The sequence below is a fragment of the Chrysochloris asiatica genome, unplaced genomic scaffold, assembly GCF_000296735.1.
Source record: "Chrysochloris asiatica unplaced genomic scaffold, ChrAsi1.0 scaffold00054, whole genome shotgun sequence".
NCBI classification, from domain to species: domain Eukaryota; kingdom Metazoa; phylum Chordata; class Mammalia; order Afrosoricida; family Chrysochloridae; genus Chrysochloris; species Chrysochloris asiatica.
The window spans coordinates 5,287,729-5,313,045 of NW_006408572.1; the positions used below are offsets into that span (position 1 = coordinate 5,287,729).

Below are 25,317 nucleotides of genomic sequence, written 5' to 3' on the forward strand. Positions count from 1 at the left end.
AAATGTCGAGCAGCTCTGCATGCCACTATCTGCCCTACCACTTGCTATTTTCATATTATCACAGTATACCTGGGTGCCAGAATAGAACACATATATATGTACTATATAACCAATATTCATGAGGCAAGATACCCAAAAGACATTTTTAAGGGAAAACATGAAAAACATACAAACTACATTATTTGGATTCTGACCATGTACAGAAAAAATTCTTAAAATATTGTGAAAGCCTCTACTTTTAAACTGCACAATACTTTTTAATAGTACTATAAGTATCTGTCAGCTTACTGCTTTATAGACTCACTAGAGAGATTCTACGTGGCTTACTCAATTGCATAAATATAGATGTTTTTAAGATTCTTTTTAGTTTTTTGGTTATAATACCATGAAATTAAGAACAACAAAAAATTCCAAGGAGGAATGCTGTGTTGTGTGTCCTCAAGTTGATTCCAACTCACAGCGACCTTCAAGAACAGGAGTGTCCCACTGGGTTTCCTAGGCTGAAGGTAGTGGAATTATTTAAAAAAAAAAAAAAATCAAGAGATTGGGCAATAAACTCAGTTATGCCAACAATTCTGGGTGACTGGATAAGTCTCTTCCTATGGAGTCCTGGTGTGGCGCTGTGGATTAATGTGTCAGACTGAAAAGCCATTTGAACTGCAAGGTTGGTGGTACAAGCTCACCAGCTGCCCCTTGGAAACCCTATACTGGGTGGCTATGGGTCGGAATGGACTCAATGGCACTTAACAACAACAACATGTGTAAAATGAAGCATTCAGTACAAACAATTCCTATTGATAACAATTTGGTACCAAATCAATTTACTGTTAATGATTTAGTAAAAATGGATGTTAGTATTTCCCTATCAATTTCAGGGCCTATGTTGTTGTTAATTGCCCTTTACTGGGTTCTGACTCATAGCAACCCTGTATAGGGTTTCTGAGGAACTCAATCTTTGCGGATGCAGAAAGCCTCATCTTTCTCCTATGGAGAGGCTGATGGACTCAAGCTGTCTATCCTATGGTTCAAAGTCCAGACAGCGCTCATTTAGGGATTATGTGTCAAGCTTCATCAATGCAGTTCTGACTCAGCAATCCTGTAGAGGGTTTCTAAGGAGAAGCTGGTGGGTTTAATCCACCCACCTGTAGTTAGCAGTCCAGTGCTTATCCTACAGTGCCACACCAGGACTCTAGGATTCCACTATGTTAAGTGCTGTAGAGTCAGTTGGTTCCAAATCATAGTGACCCTGTATAGGGTTTCCGAGGACCAGCTGGTGAGTTTGAACCGCTGACATTTCGATTCAAACCGACCTTGAGGTAGAGTGCCTGTCCTAAAGCGCCAAACCAGGCCTCCACTATAGTGGTTTCCAAACCAAATCCACTGTCCTGCAGTCCATTCCGACTCACAGGGATCCTGTAGAACACCATGTTGTTATGTGCCGTCAAGTCGGTTCCGACCCATAGCGACCCTGCATAGCGTTTCCGAGGAGCAGCTGGAGAGCTTGACCCAACAACCTTGCAGTTCAAACGGTTTTGCAGTCCGGCGCCACACCAGGACTCCATAGAAGCCCATGTTGTTTCTTGTTGGTAAGTACCCTGGAGTCGGTTCTGACTCACAGTGACCCTGCACAGGGTTTCTAAGGCTGTAAATCTTTACGGGAGCGCCTCATCTTTCTCCCGCAGAACCGCTGGTAGTTTCGAACTAGTGACCTTGAAGTTGGCAGCTCGACTCGTAACCACTATGCTACCAGAGCTCCATAGGGTTCTGTAAATCTTTGCAGAAACTAACAGTCACATTGTTCTCCCTTAGGGCAATTGGTGTACTCGAACCACCGATCTTTTGGTTAGTGGTTTTGGTTAGTGGCCGAGAGTACGTCACCAGGGCTCCCTTATGGTAGTTTAAACCAATCTAAAATCCTCTTACGGTTCTTTGAAGACCTAAAAGCAAATGTGTTTCAAAAAGCTCTGTTTCGTGTAATGAGAATGACTAATTTTAGAGTGCTTTTCCAGTATGTTAGTCCCCTTCCATATTTAGGAGCTCGCATTGAACTAGGAAGGTGCTCTACGAAACTTGAAGGGCCAATAAAACAGAGTAGTTTTCAGTACCACGCCTTGAGTCCTAGAATTGCTCTGAACTCGGATACAGAAGCTCTGAGCACGGATCCAGCGTCAGCCAACGATACAAATGACTGGCTATACCACAACATGCAAAGACATCTGGGCTTGGCCAGTTCTTAAGATCAAGGACGGCCTAGTCTGGCCTTTCCATAAATCTAATAAAGGTTAGAAAAAGATAGAGCAAGCGCCCCACGTGAGTCCTGGCACCCCAATGCTTCCACTCTTGGCTCCTCAGACCCTGTGGGTTTCAGCTTGGCTTTTCCAAAGCTCCTGCCCACCTCTCTTCACGCCCTAGAGGGCGGATGTCCTGCTCCCACCCCCGCAATCGCCAGCCCGCCCTGACCTCTTCGAACTGCTCGCCAGAGCAGCCGGCGCCGCGAGCCTCCAGCAGCTCCCGAAACTGCTCCAGAGTGACGGACTCTTCGCCGCGGCCCAGCCGCTCTTCCAACCAGCGCAACAGCGCGCCGTGGTGCCTCGACACCAGCGACTCGCAGGGTGGCATGGGCCGCAGCGCAGCCGCCGCCTCTCGTAGCCGGGCCGGTTCCAGCAGCGCCGCGGCGAGCGGTAGCGCAGGGGCCGCGGGGCCCGGGCCGGGGGTTGTGCCCGAGTCCGCGGCCCAATCCTGGTGTGGGCTCCAGGATTCGCCGCCAGCGGCTGTCGCTTCGTCTTCACTGCTGTGACTCGGAGCGTTCCCCATGGGGACTCCGTCTTGGGCAACCGGCTTTGCCGCCGCCGCCGCCGCCGCCGCCTCCCCGCCTCGACCTGTCAACCTCCGACGGCACCCGCGGGCGGGGACAGGGAGGGGAGCACGGCGGCGGCGGTGGCTTCCGGCTTCCTCGTCGTCAAGTTAGCACTGCTGTCGCAAAGACGCCGTCAAGCGGATTCGACAGGCCCACCGACAGCTAAGCAAGAAGATCTGCAGCAAGGGGTGGAACCCTGATTTCCAAGCGGGCGTGTCTGTCATAACGTTAGCGTCATCTTTCAGCTTCCATTGTCGCCATTTTTGTTGGAGGCAGACACCCTGGAAAGCAAGGTCTTTCGCTGCCCCGCGTTCTTTGAATTCCTCCACTGCCACAAGTTTTGCTAGAAAGAGTGGGAGTCAGAGGTGAACTTCTCGCTAAAGACTTCATATTTTCAGTCCTCCGCTGTCTCATTAGTGATAGCGGACAAGGAAGCGAGAACGTCGCGCTGGTGACGTCATAGCCGATGTCTCCGCCATCTTAGTTTGGATAGAAAAGCGGCAACTTCGTAAGTGGTGGGGGGAGGGGTTGCGACTGTCTAAATGCTGAGGTTCTGCGGGCGTGAGCTCTGCCTGTGCTTGGCCATAGCGGCAGCGGCGATGGTGGCAGCATGGTTGCTGGGCTGGTGGCGTCCCCGCGCTGGCTTCCACCTTTTCATACCCGAGGAGCTGGCCTGCTACCGCGGCGGCCCAGGGGACCCGGGCCTCTATTTGGCGTTGCTCGGCCGCGTCTACGATGTGTCCTCTGGCCGGAGACACTACGAGCCTGGGGCCCACTATAGCGGCTTCGCAGGTATCAATCAATGAGGCGGCTGTGCCATTCCTGCTTCTGCGCAGGACAGTCGCTGTCTGTACCTCTTTTGTTATTTCGTTTATTCATTCATGCATTCATTCATTCATCTGCTGTTTTCTCCTCCCTACCCGTTCAAGTGTGGCAACGGTAGTGAGGTTGGCCCAGGATCGGACATTGTTCCGTTCTGCTGTGCATGGGGTCGCTAAGAGTCGATTCCGACTCAGTGGCACCTGACAACAACAACCCACTCATCGGGGTCCTGGTGTGGCACTGTGGGTTAATGCGCCAAACTGCAAAGTCGTTTGAACTGCAAGGTCGGCGGTTCAAGCTCACCAGCCGCGCCTCGGAAACCCTATACTGGGTCGCTGTGGGTCGGAACCAACTCGACGGCACATCAACAACAACACCCATTCATTAGACTAGCGCCTCGGGGTCTAGCTTCGGGGGAACTGTGGCCAACTGTTACATTGTCTACCCTATTTTTCATTTCCCACCGCCCAGCTTGATTTCTGCCAATTATTAAACACCCTTCCTTGATGATCAGAAGCCCCGGGTACCTGCTGTGTGCGAGATTTATGCTCATTTAAAGAAAAAACAAAAAACGAACGTCCTGAGTGGATTTGACTCAGTGACTTTATATGACAGAGCAGAACTGCTTCATAGCGATTCTGAGGCTGTAATCTTTAAGGCAGCAAACTGCGATGTGCTTTATCCTGTAGGCCCACACCGACTCCTGGGCCAGTCACTGCGGTGGTTGGTGGTGATGTGCGGTGGAGTCGGTGCCGACTCATAGTGACTCTGCATAGGGTTTCCGAGGCTGTAAATCTTTACGGGAGCAGAAAGCCTCATCTTTGTCCAGTGGAACTACTGGTAGTTTCAAACTGTTAACCCTAAGGGTAGCAGCTACCAGAGTGTTAAATAATGCATTTTTCACTGATCTCTATCGAAGGGGCTTAAATACAAATCATTTACCTCTCTCCAGAGAGAACTTTGGAAATAAAAGCATTGACAGAAAGAGTTTATAAATCCAGGTGGTATTGCCAAACTCCTCAAACAGTTCTTCAGGGGTTAAAGACTGAGCTGTAGGATAAGCACAGGAATGCTAACTACAAGGTTGGTGGTTCAGACCCACCAGCTGCTCCTTGAAACACTATATAGGGTCACTGTGAGTTGGAACTGACTCTGGCATTTAATAGCAACAGCATCCAGGGCAAACAGCTAAACATTTGACTACTACTGAAAGGTTAGCAGTTCGAACCCTTGGAAAGCAGGCCTGATGATCTCTGGATTTTAAGCACATGGATTGACTCAATGACAGAGTTAGAAGCATAACTGAGACTGACCTGCCCATTGTGGGCACTTTTCTGGTAGCACAGTGGTTATGAATCGGACTGCTAACCTCAGGGTCATCAGTTCGAAACTACCAGCTGTTCCGCAGGAGAAAGATGAGGCTTCCTGCTCTCGTAAAGTTTGACAGCCTCAGAAACCCTGACAGGGTCGCTGTGAGTGAGAACCGACTCCACGGCACATAACAACAACAACACTGTTGATAAGCACTAGATAGCAAGGTCGGTTTGAACCACAAAGTCAGCAGTTCAAACTCACCAGCTACTCAGCAGAAACTGTATACAAGGTCATTATGAATTGCAGCAGACTCAATGGCACTTCACAACTATCCTGCTAGATGGTGACTCAGCTATTCTGACTGTTAGTGTGGCTTTCGTTTTGGGGGTGCTGTTCTGTGTATTGAGTTTTTATGTGCCCAGATTCATTCAGGGTCTAATTAGTGTGCTGAGCAAGTAATCTGAGCTGCTGTATTATATGAAGAAGAACTGGGCATCAGGATTAGAGGAAGACTCAGTAACAACCTGTGATAGGCAAAAGACACAGCCTTGCTTTCAGGAACCATAGCGGATTTGAAGTAGTTACTGATGAAGACCGAAGACCACAACCTTTAGTATGGATTGCACCGCCATTTAAAGAAACCAAATTCCTCACAACTGGATCAATAAATAACATGATAAATGGAGAAAACGATTCCAGCTGTCAAAAATTTCCTTTTACTTGAATCCACAATCAACACTCATGGAAGCAGCAGTCAAGAAATCAAAAAAACATACTGCATTAGGTAAATCTGCAAAATGTCTCTTTAAAGTATTAAACAGCAAAGAGATCAGTTTGAGGACTAAGGTGCACCTGACCCAAGTCATGGTATTTTCAGTCACCTCATAAGAACGGGAAATCTGGACAATGAATAAGGAAGACCATAGAGGAATTGATGCCTTTGAGGTATGGCACAGGTGAATAATGAAAGTACTGTAGTCTGACAAAAGAACAGATAAATCTGTCTTAGAAGAAATACAACCAGAATGCTTTTTAGAGGTGAGGATAGCAAGACTTTGTCTCATCTTTGGACATGTCAGGAAGAACCAATCCCTGGAGAAGGCCATCATGCTTGGAAAAGTGGAGGGTCAGTATAAGAGGGGAAGACCCCAACAAGAAGGATTGAAACAGTGGCTGCAGCAGTGGGCTCAAACATGACAATTCCGAGGCTAGCACAGAGTCAGGCAGTGTTTGGTTCTGTTGGGTGTTTGAACCCACCAGCTGCGTGCTCCTCAGGAGAAAGATGAGGTTGTCTGCTTTGGTAAAGACATAGGGTTGCTGTGACTTGATGGCAGTAAGTTTGGTTTTTTGGTACCTTTATGTGACTAGAGTCCCTGAGTGGTATAAATGTTTAGCGCACTTGGCTGCTGACTGAAAAGTTGGAGCCTCAAGGCCACCCAGAGGTACTGAAGAAGAAAGATCTGGTGATGTATTTCTGGAGGGTGAAGGGGGAGGGGGAGAATCAACTGTTGAAAACCCTGTGGATCACAGTTCTATCTGACACACCTGGAGTCACTGTGTGTTGGAATGGACTGAGGACAGCCTTACCATGTGGCCTGTCTTATGCCACCAGGTGCTGGGAATCAGATATCCATATCATGCTCCCAACTGCTCACATTCTAGTAGGGAAGCATTCATTTGTTCATTCAATATTTTTATTATTAATTAATACAGATATAATTCAAGCAACAAAATTCACCCTTCAAAAGTGTACAGTTCATTTTTCATTATTAGTATAGTCAGGACTCCTGCCGTGGCACTGTAAGATAAGCACTGGACCACTAACCACAAGGTCAACAGTGCAAAAGTGTACAGTTCATTTTTCATTATTAGTATAGTCAGGACTCCTGCCGTGGCACTGTAAGATAAGCACTGGACCACTAACCACAAGGTCAACAGTGCAAACTCACCAGCTGCGCCTCTAAAACCCTATATAAGGGGAGCTTTCAGTTGGAACTGACTCAGTGGCATTTAAGACAATTGTGCAAACGTCACCACAGTCCAACTCCAGGACGTTTCCATGACCTCAGAAGCAACACTACCATTAGTACTCACTTTCCATCCTCCCTCCAAGTCCCTAGGAACTCAACGAAGGTACTTTTTCTACAGAGCTGCCTGTTCTGGGCATTTCGTAGAAATGGAATCATATTGTGGCTTTTTGTCTGCCTTCTTCCGCTTAGCATTGTTTTCAAGCTTCATCCGTGAATTAACATTCTTTTTTGTGGTGAAGAAATACTCCATTATGTAGATCTGCCTGCCACATTTTGTTTAGCTCATTCTTTAGCTGATGGGCACTTGGGCTGTTTCCAGTTTAGGGCTATTATGAATAATGCTGCTGTGAACATTGATTTATAAGTTTTTGTGCATGTATGTTTTGTTTTCAGTTATCTTGGGTATATACCTAGCAGTGGAATTACTGGGTCATGTGATAACACTTGTTTTTTCAGAAAGTGACAAACTGAATTCCAGTTAGTAAACAGCTGTATTATTTTTTTCCATATCCATATTTTCTTCAATGTTTATTATTGTCTAGGTTTTTAGAAAGGAGCCCTTGTGAAGAATGTGGTGGTCTGCATCTGTGACAATTCATAGCCTTCAAAACTCTGTGAGGCATTTCTACTCTGCCCTGCAGAGTCACTAGGGTGACGTTGTTGAATGCTGTTTTGTTGGTGCTGACTCTTACTGGATCTGCATAGGGTTTCCAAGGAGTATGTGGTGGGTTTGAACCACCAGCCTTGTGGTTAGCAGTCCAGTGCTTATCCTACAGCAGCACACCACGGCTCCATAGAATCACTATTAGTATCTTATTATAGTTTGACTGTTTGCATCTCTCTACTAACTCATGATGTGAACAGCCTTTCATGTACTTACTACTATTTCTGTGTCTCTGAAATACTATTCAGGTTCTCTGTCTGTTTTTAAATGGTGTTTGTTTTTTAATTGTTTGATTGTAAGAGTCTTGTGTGTATTCGAGATACCAAGCCCGTATCAGATATATGATTTGCAAATAATTTCTCCCACTCTGTGAGTTGTGTATACTTTCTACTGTCCTTTGAGGCACAAAGTATTTACTTTTGATGAAGTCTAATTGATCTATTTTCTCCTGTGGTTGCTTATGTTTTTGGTGTCATATCTATAAAATCATTGCCTAATCCAAGGTCACAAAGACTTATACCTAAGTTTTCTTCTGTGAGTTTTATAGTTTAATTCATAAATTAAGGTCGTTGACCTATTTTAAACATTTTTTTTTGCTCTTTATTGTGAATGGAGTGAAGATTACAGAATAGATCATTAGTTTTACATTCAGCAAATCATACACTTTGTTTCATTTCAATAAAGGCAGTCCCCTCCATGTAGCAACTGTTAACCACTTCCTCCCTGGGGTGCCTATTTCCATTCCACCCTCCTTCTCAACCCTTTTGAATTTTGTCCTAGGTAAATGTCGTACTTTTGGTCTTAAATGATTGACGGTTCATGGTGAGCATACCTTACTAATGTCCCCACTATATATTTAGCTACTGGTGGTGGTGGCTGTGTGCCATGGAGTTGGTTACAACTCATAGTTGTTTCCAAGGCTGTAAATCTTTACAGGAGCAGAAAGCCTCATCTCTTTCCCGTGGAACCACTTGTAGTTTTGAACTGCTGACCGTGAGATTAGCAGCCCGACTCATAACCACTACGGTCCTCACCTACTGCTGGGCTGAAAATTAGGCCAGGAGGATGGTAGAGGGCCACAGTTTCAGGTTCCTCCTTTCTCTTTCTGATCAGTAAACCTGTCATCAACCTATTTTTTTAGCTACTTTTTGATACAGTGAGAGAGATAACAGATTCAGTTTCATTCTCTTGCATATGGCTGTTCGTTATCCCAGAGTCTTGGTTTGGCGCTGTATAATAAACACTGGACTGCAAGGTCGGTAGTTCAAACTCACTAGCCACTCCTTGGAAACCCTACACAGGGTATCTATGAGTCTGAACCGACTTGACAACATTTAAGGACAACAGCCACCACATCCATGTTGTCTCAGCACTATGTGCTGAAAGACTACTGAAGTATGTGTTTCAAGCAATCAGTATCTGTTTGGCACCATACCCGACACTGGCAGTTCAACATTAGATGAGTTTGGTGTGCTCTCTACCCTGATAAAACTTACAAACTAGTAGAAAAGACGGACATTAAGTAGTGACCATACAGACACAATGAGTGTTAGAAGGAAAAAGTGCTGCTGATTGCGAGAGCCTCTGGTTTAGTAGTAGGGAGGGAGGGCTGGAGAGGGGGCTTCTTTGAGAAAGCTGTCCTGAAGATGCTGGAGGATGAGTGAAGGGTAGACAGGCAAAAAGGAAGTGGTGTGCCTGGAGTTGGTTTCGACTCAAAGCAACCCGGTATGGGTTTCAGAGGCAGTAAATCTTTACAGGAGCAAAAAGCCTCATCTTTATCCTGCAGAGTGGCTGGTAGATTCAAACTGGTGACCTTGAAGTCAGCACTCCAACGTGTGACCACTATGCTCCCAGGGCTCGGTGAAGAGGTGAGGGCATTGAAAACAGCATGTGCAAGGCCCTTGCCATGAGGAGCTGCACAGTAGGAGTCACTAAGGAAGTCAGGCCTGGCTGGAACAGTGTACCCGGAGGAAAGGGGCATGGCGAGCCTTCTGCAGGAAGCCCAGTTACCTGGGAAGGCATGAGACCATTACAATAGCCCAAAAGAGGAAGCGCCACTGGGGATTTTTGAGTAGGGGAATGACATGATCTAGTTGTGTTTAAAGTATCAGTCTAAGGGGACCATGACTGCACAACTGGAAGGCTGCAGTCAGTGTTGCCGTGTTGGCCACGTAGAGTTGAATCGATGTATATTTTTGCTGTTTGTATTCTCAATGCTTGGCTACGGTAGAAAAGGTGGAGAAGGGGAGACTGACTTAAGAACTATGGAGGAAGAAAAAGGGATTGGGGAATGAAGGTGCCATCAAGGACAGTTTTTCTGGATTGTGCAACTGGATGACGTATTGCTAATAGCAGTGGTAATACTGAGAGAATGTTAGAGTAGGTGCTGGTTTCCTGGGGCTGGACTCACATTCATTCAGTGAGAAGGTTGTGAAATTGTGAAATCTACAAGACATCTGGAGTCCTGGGGTGGTGCTGTAGGTTAATGCGCTGGACTTTAAAGTCGTTTTCAGTAGCAAGGCTAGCAGTTCAAGCCCACCAGCTGCTCCTCAGAAACCTTAAACAGAGTCGCTATGGGTCGGAATCAACTCCAAGGCACGTAACAACAACAGTAAGACATCTGGGAGCCTCCTGTAAACCCTGTACAGGGTTGCTTTACGTTGGAACCAACTTGATGGTACTAAGTGATATTGAGTAGACAAATAAATACACAGGACTAGAGCTCCAGAAAAGTCATAGCTAAAGGTACAAGTTTGACAAGTTTTGCTGTAGGAAAGTATTAGAAACCGTGGGAGTAGATGGGATTGTTAAGTGAGAAGGGTGTGGATGAAATATCAAAACCAGTGCTACTGCCGTCGAGTTGATTGCCCTATAAAACAGGGTAGAACTGCCCCCAGAGGATTTTCCAGACTCTAGGTATTTACAGAAGCAAAGTGCCACGTCTTTCTCCCAGGGAGCAGCTGATAGGTTGGAACTGATGACCTTTTGATTAGAAGCTGAGCGCTTAACTATTGTGCCCACCAGGGCTCCTGATCCAGAGCAGAACAGGTGACCACTACTTGACCTCTGAGGCTGGTAGAAAAGGAAGCGCTAGTGAGGTAGCAGGGGAACTGAGAGGATTGTGCCCTAGAAATTGGGGAAGTGATCAGCTGTGTTCCAAGTTGCTGAAAGTAAAGTGGTAAAGGTGACAGTTGCTAAAAACATGTGTCCAGGATCCAGGAGTGTCTGTCACAGATGATTCACTCTGTCTGAGGGTGGAGATGGAGGTTTTTAGGAAATGTTTCCCAAGAAAGAGATCTGTGAGTGGTACCTTGCCTGTGGTTTACCACCTAATTCATTGGGAACTTCTCTCCTCCAGGCCGAGATGCATCCAGAGCGTTTGTGACCGGGGACTACTCTGAAGCAGGTCTTGTGGATGATGTGTCTGGCTTGTCGTATTCTGATATGCTGACGCTTCAAAACTGGCTTTCATTCTATGAGAAGAATTATGAATTCGTTGGTAAGTAGTCACAGATCGTCCCATATATATGTCATTTGTTCATCGTGCAATTTGTTTTAAGTGCCTGGAAATCTTTGCATATTGGGCTCAAGGTTGACATCTGAAAAAATAGCCCAGAACTTTTCCCCATAAACTCTGGTCATTGGTGTTGCAGTGAGTCTCAGAAGGTGGTGGCTGGGACACTTGTTTCCCTCACTTTCCTCTCAGTAGAGGACTGCAGGCTTGTTTGTCCCAAAGTCAGTGGTTGTTGGTGCCCCATGTGAGTCTCCAGCTTCCCTTTCTCACGTTGAGCCAATCTGCCTCACCTGGCTTCACCACACGACCATGAAGGACTCAAATCTAAATTTGAGTGCAGTTTTGACAAATTTCCTTTGATTTTGTCCTCAAGGAGACAATTAATAACCTGTGCACATCCTCAATGAATTGTCTCCCAGATGGAAGATGGTGATGTTAATCCAACATTGGTAAAGCCAGCTGTGTGGGACACCATGTTTGCTAATTATTGGTAGGTAAGACATGAGGAACTCACTTTGAAATGGGAGATGTCTAATGCTGTCCTAGAGAAACGTTAACGGTACAGAACACTAGCTTGCTATGCGAACACAGAAAGCTGGGATGGCTGGGCCCTTTTCTCCATCTGTCCCAGCTCTGACCTTCCCAGGAGCCCCGCTCCTTGTGGGACATCAGTGTCCCTTCCCTGTTGGAAACCTTCTAAACTTGAAGAGTTCCCTGTCTCTTCTCCTAGCTCCTCTGAATGTCTCTTCTGTCATTATGACTTGAGTTCCTGTTTCTGAGAATCTTTGAATGCTTAGTGACCGCTCTGCTCCCTTCTTATCCAAGCGGACCAGACATTTTTTCATAACATCGACGGTTTGTGCCTTTCTGTTTACACCTCAGGAGGATTTTAACTAGTCAGAATATATTTGACTATCTACTGGTGTGGCACTGTGGGCTAATGCGTCACACTGCAAAGTCATTGAACTGCAAGGTCAGAGGTTCAAACTCACCAGCTACTTACTCCTTGGAAACCCTATACAGGGTTGCTATGGGTCGGAATCGACTCGACGGCACTTCACACAACATATCGTTCTGGTCCTCATTGGGTCAGGAATAAGTTGGATATAGTTCCTGCTGTCTGTTAGCTCATTCTGTAGGAGGGGAAACCCTCAAGACATGTCTAAAGAAGACGATTAATAAGGGTTCATACCGAAGTAAAGGCATCCAGGAAGCGATCTTGGCAGCCACATGGCCAGCCAGGCCTTGAAGGGGACCAAGCTGTTTTTTTGGTTGTGTTCTGGATACAGCATTGGCTTAGAGACCCAGCCAATGGTGACCACTGTTTTCAAGACACAGCTTCTAGAATTCTTTCTATATCCTCTCTTTAGATCTCTGGTCTGAAACTCATCAAGCAGGCTTGCCACCATGCAATACAGAGCTTCTGTATACTGGAATGTCTTGTGCAAGCCTGTGACTATGGTGCTGGTCTAGTCATTTATGTGTTTAGTATTTAAAATAAATACCCTGTACCAAAGCTGTTTTGAGTGCTGGGCCTTACGGGTTAGGAGTCACATCATCAACAAGCAAAAAGACGAGATGATTCCAGAGGAACTATATGGAAAATAAAACTAAATGTGTGTGAAGGCACCTTCAGAGTGTATGGTTAGGAGAAGCCTGGAGGAGATGACACTTCAACTGAGGCCTAGACAGTGAGTGGCCTGGACAGCCAGCCATTCAGGGAAAAGAGTCTTGATCAAGGTGGAAGAAACAGTGTCTGAGGTGGGAGCCGCTGAACATGGCCAGGGAACAGGAAGGAAGCTAGTGTGCTGGATGGGGCCTAGGGCAATGACTTAAGAAAAGGTTGAAGAAGGAAACAGAAGTCCAATAATTTAGGCCTTGATAAGAAGTTTGTATTTTAATCCAAGTGCTGTAGGGAAACCATTGGAGGGTTTTAAGCAGGCACAGAGGTGACGAGATGATATATGTTTTAAAAAGATCACTAGGTACTCTGCGGAGAAGGAACTGTAGGATGCATGAGTGAAGTGGTAGTGAGAGCAATTGGAGACTCTGGTTGGTAAGTCGGTGGTTTGGCTGCAGGTGGTAGCTGTGGACATAGACAGGAATGGACAGAATCCAGATATGTTTTAGAGGCAGGTCTGACAAGATTTGTTCATTTGCTGTTGGGTTAGATGTGAAGGAGGAAGAGTTAGAGCCAAGGCGCCTACCCTAGGTAAGGCCAGGGGTAACAGAAACAGGAGAGTCAGAACAGGGACTTGGACGTGCAAGAATGAACACAGTGAACCCAAGTGTCCTTTGGAGTCAAAGGTAAAGCCAGTTTTGGGAGGCTGTAGCAGTTGGGACCCATAGTGCTGGGGGCTGGCATATAGCTGCCTCCTCCAACTTGGCCATTCTCCCTAGAAGTATTGTCAGCAGCTGCTCTTGCCCTGTGACAGGTACTGCCTGTGAAGGCCTGTTGTACCTCAGGCCTGGAGATGAATGTCCCTGCACCAAAGGAGAACTGATCCCTTTCTGGCTCTGGCCTGTAGGCAGTGGATCACTTCCTGGCTGCTGCCATAGCTCAGACCTTTAAAAATTCTGACAAGAATCCATGGCAGGCAAACCTACTGCCCTCAAGTTAATTCCAACTCTTAGTGATCCTATGCAGCTGAATAGAATTGCTCCATAGGGTTCATAAGACCATAAACCTTTATGGGAGCAGACAACCTTGTCTTAACTCCCATGGTGCAGCTGGAGGGTTTGAACCACCGATCTTGAAGTTAGCAACCCACAATGCCACCAGCGTTCGTCTGAGCCTGAAGAGACTGATGGAGGCAAGAGCATAGGCTTAGAGTCTGACCAATTATTAGCTTCATAAACGCGCCTGAGTTGTTGAATCTCCCACTGTCTTTGCTATGAACATGGGAACAATGATTTCTCTGTCATAGCATTGTTTTGAGGATTTAAAAATACTGATACGAAGTGATCAGAGTGCCTGGCACAGCAAATGCTCAGTAAGTGGCTTATTTATCATTAGAGAAGACAAAATCCTTTGAGGTTGGGAAGAATTGAGTCACAAAAATGTTTGTCAGCCTACCCAGAGAAGCAGCAACACCAGAGATGGAGGCAGAGATGATGACGTGGAGAGACGGAGCAGCTAAGGACTCTAGACTTATGGAAGGAGAGGGGTGTGTGCTGGTGGCCGACGCAGGCAGACTTGCAGGTTGTGCCCTTTGGCTGTTTGATTGACTGTATATTCCTGTTTTGGTGCACACCTGTTAAATGATGACACATGCAGGGGATTGTAATCACCACAATGAAACGAATACGACAGGATGAGTGTAAAACTGATGTTCCCCCATGTGAACTATCACTCAATTCACAATAAAAACAAAAGTTAGTTAACGAGCCATTCACTCATCAAACATTGATTGAATAGGCACTGTGCGTGGCCCCGTGCACCATAGAGCCCTGTGGAGTGAGATACTCTTGGCTCCACCCCCAGGACACTGACGTGTGGATGGTGTTTCTGCACTGGAGGACTCCATAGCTAGAACAGGGTTGCTTCTGTCTAGGATCTTGTAAGATGCTGAGGGAGTTTGAAACAGAAGGCCCCCATCAGACATCCCTCTATTGTAAGGCACCCACAGGCTATTGGAGAGCCTGAGGTGGGTGGGGTATAGAAACCTTGGGAACTTGAACTTCACTGTAACTGCTTACAAGGAAACTAAGCATCTGTTCGTGCCTCCCTCACGGTTACGCTGACATCAACTTTCCTGTCACCATAGGAAAGGTGGTTGGCAGGTTCTACGGAGCAGATGGGCTCCCGACCCCAGCACTGACCCTGGTAGAAGCCATGATCATCAAAGGCTTGGAGGCAAGTGAACAGGAAATGAAAGAGAAGCAGAAGTTTCCACCATGCAATGCTGAGTGGAGCGCCTCCAGGGGCACCCGGCTCTGGTGTTCACAAAAGAGGTAAAGGGGCTTCCTTTGTGCTGTCCCCTCCCCTCTCACTGGCCATCCTGTGTGCGTTCTTCAGTGAAGCCGCCAACTACTAGCCCTGGGCAACTCTCACTGGAGACATGCTCTGGGCTACTGAGCCCCCACTTTGGCTGCACATTGGAAGCTGCTGGGGAATTGTAAACATTAGCGATGGTGGGACTTTGCTACAGACACTTGAATGAGATTATCAGGGTGGACATTTTATGTCTTTTTTAATACCCTCAAGATTCTGCTGAAGAAACCCGGCCTGGAACGGGAAGGCAAAAGTACTTTCTTCCCATAGGGCCTTGGCCTCACCTTCACCACTCTGGAGAGAAGTAGCTTCTCCAGTGCCCTCGTGTGTCAGATTGGGGGTGAGGGAGGGGCTGTGAGAATCTGACCTGACCACTGAGAGGTAGGTGTGAGGACAAAGTGGGGCCTGCCTGTGCTAGGACACAAGCCCACATGCAGGTGGGAACAGAGGCCTGTGTGTGTTCAGATGCTTACTTTGCTCCCTTGGGGCGCCTGCTTCTTGCTCCCCCAACAGCCTTCATCTCTGCTTGATGGGTACCTTCCAGGCCTGAGCTCTATACGCCCTACTTTCCCGCAAACCATCCCCAGTGAGCGTTATTCCCTATTCCTTTCCTCCAGCCCATCTGTTGTTTTCTGCTGACTTGTGCATCTCCCATCAGACTGGGAGAATCATCAGTGAAGTCAGGAAGCAGGTGTGATTCAGTTCATAATCTGTGGTGGAGTCATGTGACCTGTGGCTGGAGGAACAGCCATGTTCTTGAGTTAAGCTCCCAGTGGAATGGTTTCTGATTGGGTAACAGACTCTGACCAGAGGTCCTGGTCCCAGCTGGAAATTGTTTGTTGTTAAGTGCTGTCGAATTAGTTCTGACTCAGTGACTGTGTAGGGTTTCTGAGGAGTGCTGGTGGGTTTGAACTATTGTCCAGCTGGAAATTATATGGGGCTTTGATTCCAAGACTCCCCTTTTCCTTTTGCCAGGCCTATGAGACCATGGGAGACTGAATGCATCACTCCAGAATGAGTTCAGGCCTAGAAGGTTGCTCAGGTTAGGTTGGGCCAGAGCTGAGTCCTCCCTGTTTGAAACCCAGCAACATCAAGGACTAGATCTCTGTGACCACTCCCCAGGCCCTAAGGTCCAGCCCAACTGAGCCCTGGGCTGGGATGCAGTGGGGAGGGAGGAGCCGTTACCTCGACACTGCTTTTGAGAAACCCCTAGACTGGTGGGGAAGCTCTCACAGCTGTTCACACATGTGAGCACGTGCGCGGGTGAGAGAGACGTCAGGAGAGGGCATGACAGTGAGCACTACAGAGTGCTCTGCTTTGGGAAAACCCCAAGCCGGGCAGTGGAAGGCCTGGCTCGCTGCTCCTCCCCCGCGTCTTGGAGACACTGGTGAGTCCCGCTGTTCAGAACTCCTCTATCCTTTTCTCCGTAGTGGAGGAGTGAGCAGAGACTGGATTGGTGTTCCCAGGAAGCTGTATAAACCGGGTGCCAAGGAAGCCCACTGCGTGTGTGTGCGGACAACTGGCCCCCCTAGTGACCAGATGCTGGACAGTCCTCTGCACAGAAATCGTGGAGACTTGGACCACCCCAGCTTGGGGGAATACACAGGCTGCCCACCCCTGGCCACCACCTGCTCATTCCCACCCTAAGGTGTTGCCCTATATGTGGGTAATACTGCACCCTGCCCAGAACTCCAGTAAGCTGTTAACCCCTTTGTGTCCTCAGATGGCTCCTGACATGAGACCAGGACTCTGGCCCACATTCTGCCGCTGTGACTCTTGTCCCCTCCCCTTTCTGTGACTGAGGCCAGAGCTCAGCAACTGCCGAGGCCATTACCGCTCAGCCTGTTTTGCCACTTCCCCTTAGATCCATGTGCCATCTTCCTTCAAAGAACACAGATAGCAACAGACACGCGATGACTAACTGAGAAATGGCAAACAATCAAAAGGACTCTGGGTTTCAATTGCCACATTGCTTGTACCCACCCTTCCTTTACACCTACCACCCCACCCTGCAGCCCTGTCTGCCAGTAGCCCTGGGCCCTGCCTGGAACATAGCCTTTCCTAACTCTGTCCAGGTGTCTGGGGTACTGGCAAAAGGGGACCCCGTAATTCCCTACCAACTCTGAGCAGATGCATCCCAAAGAGCCATACCAAATAGACAGTGTCTGTAAAGCTCTGTCCTTGGCGCCACACTGGTAAACCTGCAAACTCGAACTTTGATCTGTATCCTAAGGCATGTTGTGTTGCCCAGATCTGCAAAAGAAGTATCAGTAAAGTGTTAAAGAGCAAAGATAACACTTTGAGGACTAAGATGCACCTGACACAAGCCATGGGGATCACCCAAATGCATGTGAAAGCTGGACAGTGAATAAGGAAGACAGTAGAAGAATCGATGCATCTAAATTATGGTGTTGAAGTATATCAAAAGCACCCTGGACTGTCAGAGTAACAAACATCTGTCTCAGAAGTAGTACAGCCAGAATGCCCCTAGAAGTGAGAAGGCTGAGCCTTGCATACTTTGGACTTGATATCAGGAGAGACCAGTCCCTGGAAAAGGACATCATGCTTGGTAAAGTGGAGGGTCAGCAAAAAAGAAAGACCCCCAACGAGATGGAGTGATAGAGTGGCTGCAGCAATCAGCTCAACCCTGACGATTGTGAGGCTGACACAGGACCAGGCAGTGTTGTGTTCTGTTGTACACAGGGTCGCTATGAGTCAGGACTGACCTGGGGCATCTTGTTGATTAAAGCTGGACCAATACAATGAGTGGCAATAATAAAATGGTAGCTCATTCTGGAGAGGGAAAACTTTTGCTTATATGAATGCAGTAAATGCTTTTGAACAAAGCAACAGCTTAAAACAGCGATGTTTCCCTTTTAAACCCTTATAATCAGGTATAGTGTGTTTACAAAGGGAGAAGTATGCATTTTGAGCAACAGGTACTTTCACAGCCCTAACAAGGTAGTATAATATCAGAGTTTGGGGCAGGATGCAAATACTAATCTATAGCCCCAACTTAATGGTGACCTGGCTTGCAGCTTGTCCAGTGAGTTGTATGTACAAGGTCATCTGTTAAGTGCTGTCGAGTTGGTTCCAACTCATAGCAACCCTGTCTAGGGTTTCCAAGGTGCAGCTGGTGAGTTTGAACTATCGATCTTGTGATTCAAAGTAACCTTGTGGTCTAGTGCTTATCTACGGCGCCACACCAGAACTCCATCTGTAGTCTACTACATTTGCCATAGAAATTTCAGACCCATTACTTTGCATGTGGAAGTAAGGCATGATTTTACTTTGTGGTTGCTGTTAAGTGCTGTCGAGTCAATTCCGGCTCATAGTGATACTGCATAGCGTTTCTGAGGAGCTGCGGGTGGGCTTGAACCTTGTGCTGAGCAGTCTAGTGTTTATCCTACAGCACCACACCAAGACTCCTGTTTTTACTTTACAGGTAAGGAAATGAAGACAGATATTATCTCAGGTACACGTGTCTTGTCCTGTGAGGCCTCACTTCAGCTTCTTGTCCCTTCAACTATTGTTTAAACAGTGTCTATTCTCCCTCTCTCGTTACCCCTTCATTGTTCATCTCACTAATGGGGGCTGTATTCCGTTTGCGGCCAACTCGTGTCTAAAACTGCCGTGACTGACCACAGCTGGTCCTTACTCCTGGGCTGGATCTTCCTCATTTGCCCCTGTGTGTCCCTTTAACCTCCCCCTGCCTGCTAGCTCTTCCCTCAGTATGCAGTGACCTGACTTACTTCCTCCTGCCCTCGCACCATAAATGAAACACTCCTTGTCCATTCCTGTCGTTTCCATGTCTACTTCCCGCCACAGCCAAGCTTCTCATTTCCCTGGCTTCTGCCCTTCTCCACTCTGAAAAGCAGGATGAAATGATCTCCATGGCTCTTTGTCATATTTGAGGCCCTCCATGGACCCGGCTCCAGGCGTTCTCCTGATGCTCCTTGTCTACCTTTGGCCATTCCTCCTCTGTCTGTGGGAGAGCGCCCCTCCTCTCTGAGCCCCTTCTCACTGCTTTTCTCACTCTGACTCCAGCTGTCTCTCCTGAGCATCTGTCCAGGCATCGCCTGGTCTTCCTGTGATTCGTCTAGCTCCCCCAGGGACTGGCACCCCCCGTATACTGTCACACCAGTTAAGATTCCTCGCCACACCTTTCTCCCCTCTCCCCTCCCACACTGAGGTTCCAAGTCCTGGCAGCACCACCTCCTTGATCCTCGCCTTCTTGTTCACTCTCTTTAAACCAGAATATGGACTTCCCCAAGGCACTAGGGGAGTCGTAGTGCTATAGGATGAGCTGTTTGAACCACAAGGTCAGCCATTCAAACTGAATCAGCCACTCCTCGTAAACCCTATACTAGGTCCCTGCTGTGTCGAAACCGACTTGATGGTACTAACAACAAAAGGGAAATCATTAATTTGCATGGTGGTTGGTGGTGATGTGCCGTGGAGTTGGTTCCGATTCACAGCGACCCTTTGCAGGGTTTCCAAGGCTGTAAATCTTTACGGGAACAGAAAACCTCATCCTTCCTTCTGAGGAACAGCTGGTAGGTTCGAACTGCTGACCTTGCAGTTCTCAGCCCGATTCGTAACCACTACGCTGGGGGAGGTAATTTAAAACCAACCAACAAACCCCGATGCCCTGAACTGGCTTCCACTCTCAGCTTTTGCCAGTGCTGCTCCTTAGCCTTAGGCTTAGTGCAGGAGGCTAATGTCCACCTTACCTCCACACTGGCCACTGGTCTTAGTGGTAGGGGCTGTCTACACCATCAGGGCCCAGCACTAAGTCTACTGCAGCTTGGCACACAGGCCCTTGTGCTGTCTGACCATGTCCCTGTCACCAGCTGCCATCTCGCTGCAATGTGCTGTTCCTTCTGCAGGGAAGGACTCTTCCTTCTTCAGGGTTCAGCTCAGCCCCCACCCCTGGGGGCCCATAAGCACTGGCCCTGTGGTTGAGTTGGGACGTGCTAACCCTAAGATGACATACATCTCCGTGTTCTGTAGCCTCCCTCCCCTGGGCTGCAGATTCCAGGGCCACTCAGCCTCGTATCCCCTTGTCCACAGTGGCTAACCATGGGGTCAGTGTGCAGCTTCAGACACTCTGACGGTGTCAGCCACTTGTCCAAGGTCACAAGGCAGTGGAGCTGAGTAGAGAACCCAGGGTTAGGGTCCTGGCTCCTGATCTAGTGTTACTGTACTCCTCCTTCCTTCTGATTGTCACTGCCCTGCCAGGAACAGGGTAGATAGAATGGAGAGCTGAAATTCGGAGCTTGTTTGGAGTTCCAGACAACCCTGGAACTCTGTGTCTAGGGCCTATCAACCAGAAACAGCACTCAACTCCAGACTGGCTGGGAACTGGTCTCTGCCCCTGCTCTGGTGCTTCCTTTAATTACCCAACAGATATTTACCAAGTACCTACCATGTGCCAGGGAGCCCCAAGGTCAGCATTCAAACCCACCTGCTGCTCTGCGGGAAAAAGATGAGGCTTGTTGCTCCCCTAAAGATTGACTGTCTCAGGAACCCTATAGGGCCACAATGACTAGGAACCCAGACTTGAGGCAGTAAGTTAGGATTGGGAAGTTGGGGTAGTAAGTAAAGGATCCTGAGCTCACATTTTAGGAGCCCGGTGCCCTGGTGTGGTGCTGTAGGATAAGCACTGGACTGGTAACCACAAGGTCAGCAGTTGAAATCCATTAGCTGATCTCAGAAACTCTATGCTGGGTCACTGTGAGTTGGAACCGACTCAAAGGCCCTTAACAATAGAGTACTCTCTGGTTAGAGCATCTAGAGTCCATTCTTGGGGGGAGGGGTACAGGGAGAGAATGAGGGCCAGAGCCAGAGATGTTCAGACCCTTCCAAAAACAAATGAGGGGTGGGCAGCAAAGGAAACTAGCAGTCATTCCTGCCAGGTTTCACAGGAACCTAGAAGGCATGTGACCTCTGACTACGCCGGGCTCCTAAAGCTGTGCTCCCGGGACAGCTCGGTCAGCCTCAGGAGCCTGCAGCTCAGTGAGAATTTGTTCATGTTTGATGTCACCCACGTTACTGTAAAGAGCCTCCTCATGCCAGGGGAAGTGAGCCACAGGAAGCTGGTAGTTACTGAAGGGATGCCTCTTTCTCTCGAGTAGCAGTGGTCATGGGCAAAAATGAAAGAGGGAGCCGAGTTCAGCTCATTTTACACATGAAGTTAGACTTGATGGCAGAGGACAATGGAGAAGTAAGCTAGGTCAGGTTGGGCAGTCCTGCTGGCCTGTGCTGGGAGTGTTCTGTTCTCAGTCTCTACATCAGTCTGGAGATTTATTTTGTGGGTTTGGGGGTGGGCTGGTTAATATGACCCACTTCTCCTAGTATGGACAGCGGCCATCAGCACTGATCATTCTTAGCTGTATCTGCACTACCACACCAGTGAGCAGTGTGAAAGCACAGGTGAGGCAACTACATGGTAGGGCTGGCAGCCTTCAGTGTCTTGAAGCAATCTTAACACCTGCCCTACTGTTAAGATTTCATTTTTCTATAAACAGAACGAAGAGTGAAGAACCTGGGGTTTGGGAGACATAGTTCAGCCACTGCATGACTGCAGAACACATGAACCACCGCAGGTCTCCACCCCTCCCCTGGCATGCTTTGCTCAGGGACAAGCTGTGCTTGGAAAGTTAGGCCCACCAACAGCTTGATGCTGTCTGCTCAAAAATCCATGGGTGAAGCAATGCCGGTTTGTTACGGCGGCGGTGGTGACAACTCAACCGAGGGTGTCCTGGCAAGCCGAAGTGCAGCACTGTCTCGAGATGATGCTGTAGTGGAGACTGCTGAGGAAGCAGAGGAGCCCGCGGAGGCTGATGTCAATGAGCTGTGCCGGTACATGTTCTCCAAGATGGCCAAGTACCTGACTGGGGAACTGTCAGCCACCAGCGAAGATTATAAGCTCGTGGAAAATATGAATAAGCTAACCAGCTTGAACTATCTTGAAATGAAAAATATTGCTATAAATATTAGTAGAAACTTAAAGGACTTAAACCACAAGTATGCCGGATTGCAGCCTTATCGGGATCAGATCAATTTAATTGAGGAGCAGGTAGCAGGCCTTGAACAAGCAGCTTACAGGTTGGATGCATTGTCAAAAAAAACTGGAAGCCAAGTACAAGAAGCTGGAGAAGCGATGGAAACCCTATCTCTATGGGACAGAGTCCATTTTTTAATGTTAAGAATGTTTTGTAAGATCTGAACCTTGGGGCTGATGGAATTGTTAAAACCACTCAGAAGGAAGCTGCTGAAGATCCCAACACTGGAGTACACTGGAGGACTGTGTGTTCCTGAGCTCTCTCGGAGGCATATCCCTCAGAAACTCACACTTGGCACTCCATACCTTCTACTGGAATGCTGTACCATCTGTTTAAGAGAGACTCGAAGTTCAGAGTAAATCTGGGCTTGCCAGTGGGATCAGTATAAATGAAAGGATCTATCATCTCTGGTAGTGGCATCTCATTGTTTTCTTAAATGATTGTTTTTGCTATTAATGATGCTAATGTTAACAAGAATCTAAAAAAGGAGAACAGCAACAAAAAAAAATCCATGGGTGCCCCTCCCTACTGCCAAAGTCTCTTGATTCCTTCAAGCAGGCCTGAGATGTTAATCGGGAGAATCCTCACCAGAGGAGACCCTGTGAGTTGGGAAGAATCATGGTCACCTGTTTTTAGTTAAGGAATGAAAGGCACAGAATTGTGGAACTTGCCCAATACCATTAGCTCATCAATGACAAATCTGAACTAAAATTCTGTGCTGTCCCTTTGCTTGGCAGAAATTTGTGAAACTCCATGCGTGGCTGGTTCCTGTCTACACCACACACATTACTGCTAGCGACACTGCTCGCTGCAAAGGAGGACTACATGGAAACACTAACAGTATGTGATAGGTTCTGTGTCAACTTGACTGAACCGGGAATCCCAGCTGTTTGGCAATGATGGTTCTCTAGGACAATTGGCTATGAGCAACCAATCAACTGAAAGGATGTTTCCTTGGTGTGGCCTGCTCCCAATACAATGGAAAAAGTAGGGACTGGGTCTGGATCTCCTATCTGGGTCATCCTCCAACCCTTTGAACCTGAGCCTACTCTATTATGCATTGGCCTGCTGGGCCCACCTGCCAAGTGTCCCTGGAAAACTGGACACCCACTGGAGGGCCCTGCACAACTGTTCCTGTCTCCCTGGCTCATGTGCCTGACACCTGCCCAGGCATTGGTCAACTGTCAACCCGCTGGCACACCTGCTCCAGCGCTGAGGTCCTGCTCTGTGCCCCAACTTGGGATTCCTGCCTTCCGGAGCTGTCTGCTGATCTTGGCTTGCCTAGCCTGCACTTGGGACTCTCCTATCTACCATCATAAGCCATTTCTCTGATATAAACTACTTTATGTGTGTGTTTAAGGAGCTCTGGTAGCGTAGTGGTTACGAATTGGGCTGCGAACCTTAAGGTCAGCGGTTCGAAACTACCAGCTGCACCGCGGGAGAAAGATGAGGCTTTCTACTCCCGTAAAGATTTACACCCTCGGAAACCCTATACAGGGTCGCAACCGACTCGATGGCACATAACAACAACAACGTGTGTGTTTATGTGCATATATAGAGACTCCTGGTGTGGTGCTGTAGAATCAGCACTGGTCTGGGAACCACAAGGTCAATAGTTTAAACCCACCAGCTGGTCCTATACAGGGCCACTATGAGTCAGAACCGACTTGGTGACAACAAATTATGTATGTTGTTATGTGCCGTCGAGTCACCTGTACAGGGTTTCCGAGGGTGTAAATCTTTACGGGAGTAGAAAGCCTCATCTTTCTCCCGCGGAGTGGCTGGTAGTTTCGAACCACTGACCTTAGGGTTTGCAGCCCGATTCATAACCACTACGCTATCAGAGCTCCTCAAGTTGTATATATTGATATATATATAGATATAGATAGATAGATATAGATACCTCTGGTAGCACTGTGGTTATGAATCGGGCTGCTAATCTCACAGTCATCAGTTCGAAACTACCAGCTGTTCTGCGAGAGAAAGAAGAGGCTTTCTGTTCCCATAAAGATTCACAGCCTCGGAAACCCTGTACAGGGTCACTATGAGTCGGATTCGACTCGTGTGTGTGTGTGTGTGTGTATGTGTATGTATGTATATACACACACACACATTGGTTTTGTTTCTTTAGAGAACCCAGCCTAAGACACTACCTATCAACTACGAGAGAAAAACCACAGAATGAAATTGCATAAAAGCTTGAGTGTGGGCTTACTGGTCAGAGAGTGGAAGAACCTAAGACTATGCCCTCGACCACCCTTCAGGTGGTCTGGAATGGAACTCACCCTTGTGGCCTAATTTTCAGCCAAGCAGTAAATAGGTAAATAAGGAGAACACCACCACTAGGAAGGAAGTTCCCCATGGAATGGTCGGTCATTCAAAATCAAAGGGCAACATTTAGTTAAGGACAAAGTTGAGGAGTGGGGAGAAGTGGGAAGGTGGTTGGAGTGGAAACTAGTAACAACAGGGAGGAAGGCAGGGTAACTGTTGTTACACGGAGTGGATTGCAGTCATTGAGATGAAACAAAGATTTGTTGAATGTAAAACTGATGCTCTTGTCTGTAAACCTTCACTCAGTTCACAACAAAAGTTTTAAAAAAAAATAAGCTGTTGTGAACCAGGGGTAAGCAAAATGGACAGGTAAAGAGGGCTAAGAGTGAGTGCCGAGTGCACTAGGAGATGGGTAGGCTTTGTCCATGGGGCTTTATGGATCTTAAAATTGTAGTTTTATGCCTACAAAACGTGACACCAGACCACGGTAGGTCCTTTTGAGTCGTTCCTAAATAATGTCAGTCTGAGGGTCCCCAGGGTCACTAGCTGTCTAAGCTGGGAGCACTGCTTCCGTAGCTGGCAGTTGGCTTTATGTCTGAAGGGGCTGGTTTGGGACTGCTGACACCTGTGTGCTTCTGCAAATGTTAGGATTCAAACTTTCCTAGAGCCAAGTGTTAAATTTGTTCACATCAGGAGTTGGTTTAGTTTTTTTTTTTTTTTTAATGCTTATCAATACTTCTACATTAGAAGTAACTACAAATGCCTCATTAAAGTTTCCACTTTA

The 25,317-nt window shown here is 47.6% G+C and overlaps 2 protein-coding genes and 1 pseudogene across 3 annotated transcripts in view; 2 read left to right on the plus strand and 1 right to left on the minus strand.

Annotated features, from left to right (window-relative positions):
• ZZEF1 (zinc finger, ZZ-type with EF-hand domain 1) overlaps positions 1 to 2,877 on the minus strand; it is a 150,169-nt gene extending 147,292 nt beyond the window's left edge. Inside the window, exon 1 of the mRNA XM_006863278.1 lies at positions 2,461 to 2,877. Coding sequence (XP_006863340.1) covers positions 2,461 to 2,814 — 354 coding nt within the window. The 5' untranslated portion in view covers positions 2,815 to 2,877. The remainder of the gene's footprint in view (positions 1 to 2,460) is intronic.
• A 522-nt stretch (positions 2,878 to 3,399) lies between these two features.
• Positions 3,400 to 16,842, plus strand: LOC102842360 (neuferricin-like). Its single transcript, XM_006863473.1, has 4 exons — positions 3,400 to 3,649; positions 11,046 to 11,186; positions 14,969 to 15,155; positions 16,626 to 16,842. The coding sequence occupies exons 1-4, from the start codon at positions 3,400 to 3,402 to the stop codon at positions 16,840 to 16,842; spliced, it is 795 nt and encodes a 264-aa protein (XP_006863535.1).
• Positions 16,843 to 21,910: 5,068 nt separating this feature from the next.
• Positions 21,911 to 22,400, plus strand: LOC102842737 (annotated as a pseudogene). The gene has a single exon (XR_438718.1). The product of XR_438718.1 is annotated as a biogenesis of lysosome-related organelles complex 1 subunit 2-like (transcript).
• Positions 22,401 to 25,317: the final 2,917 nt, after the last annotated feature.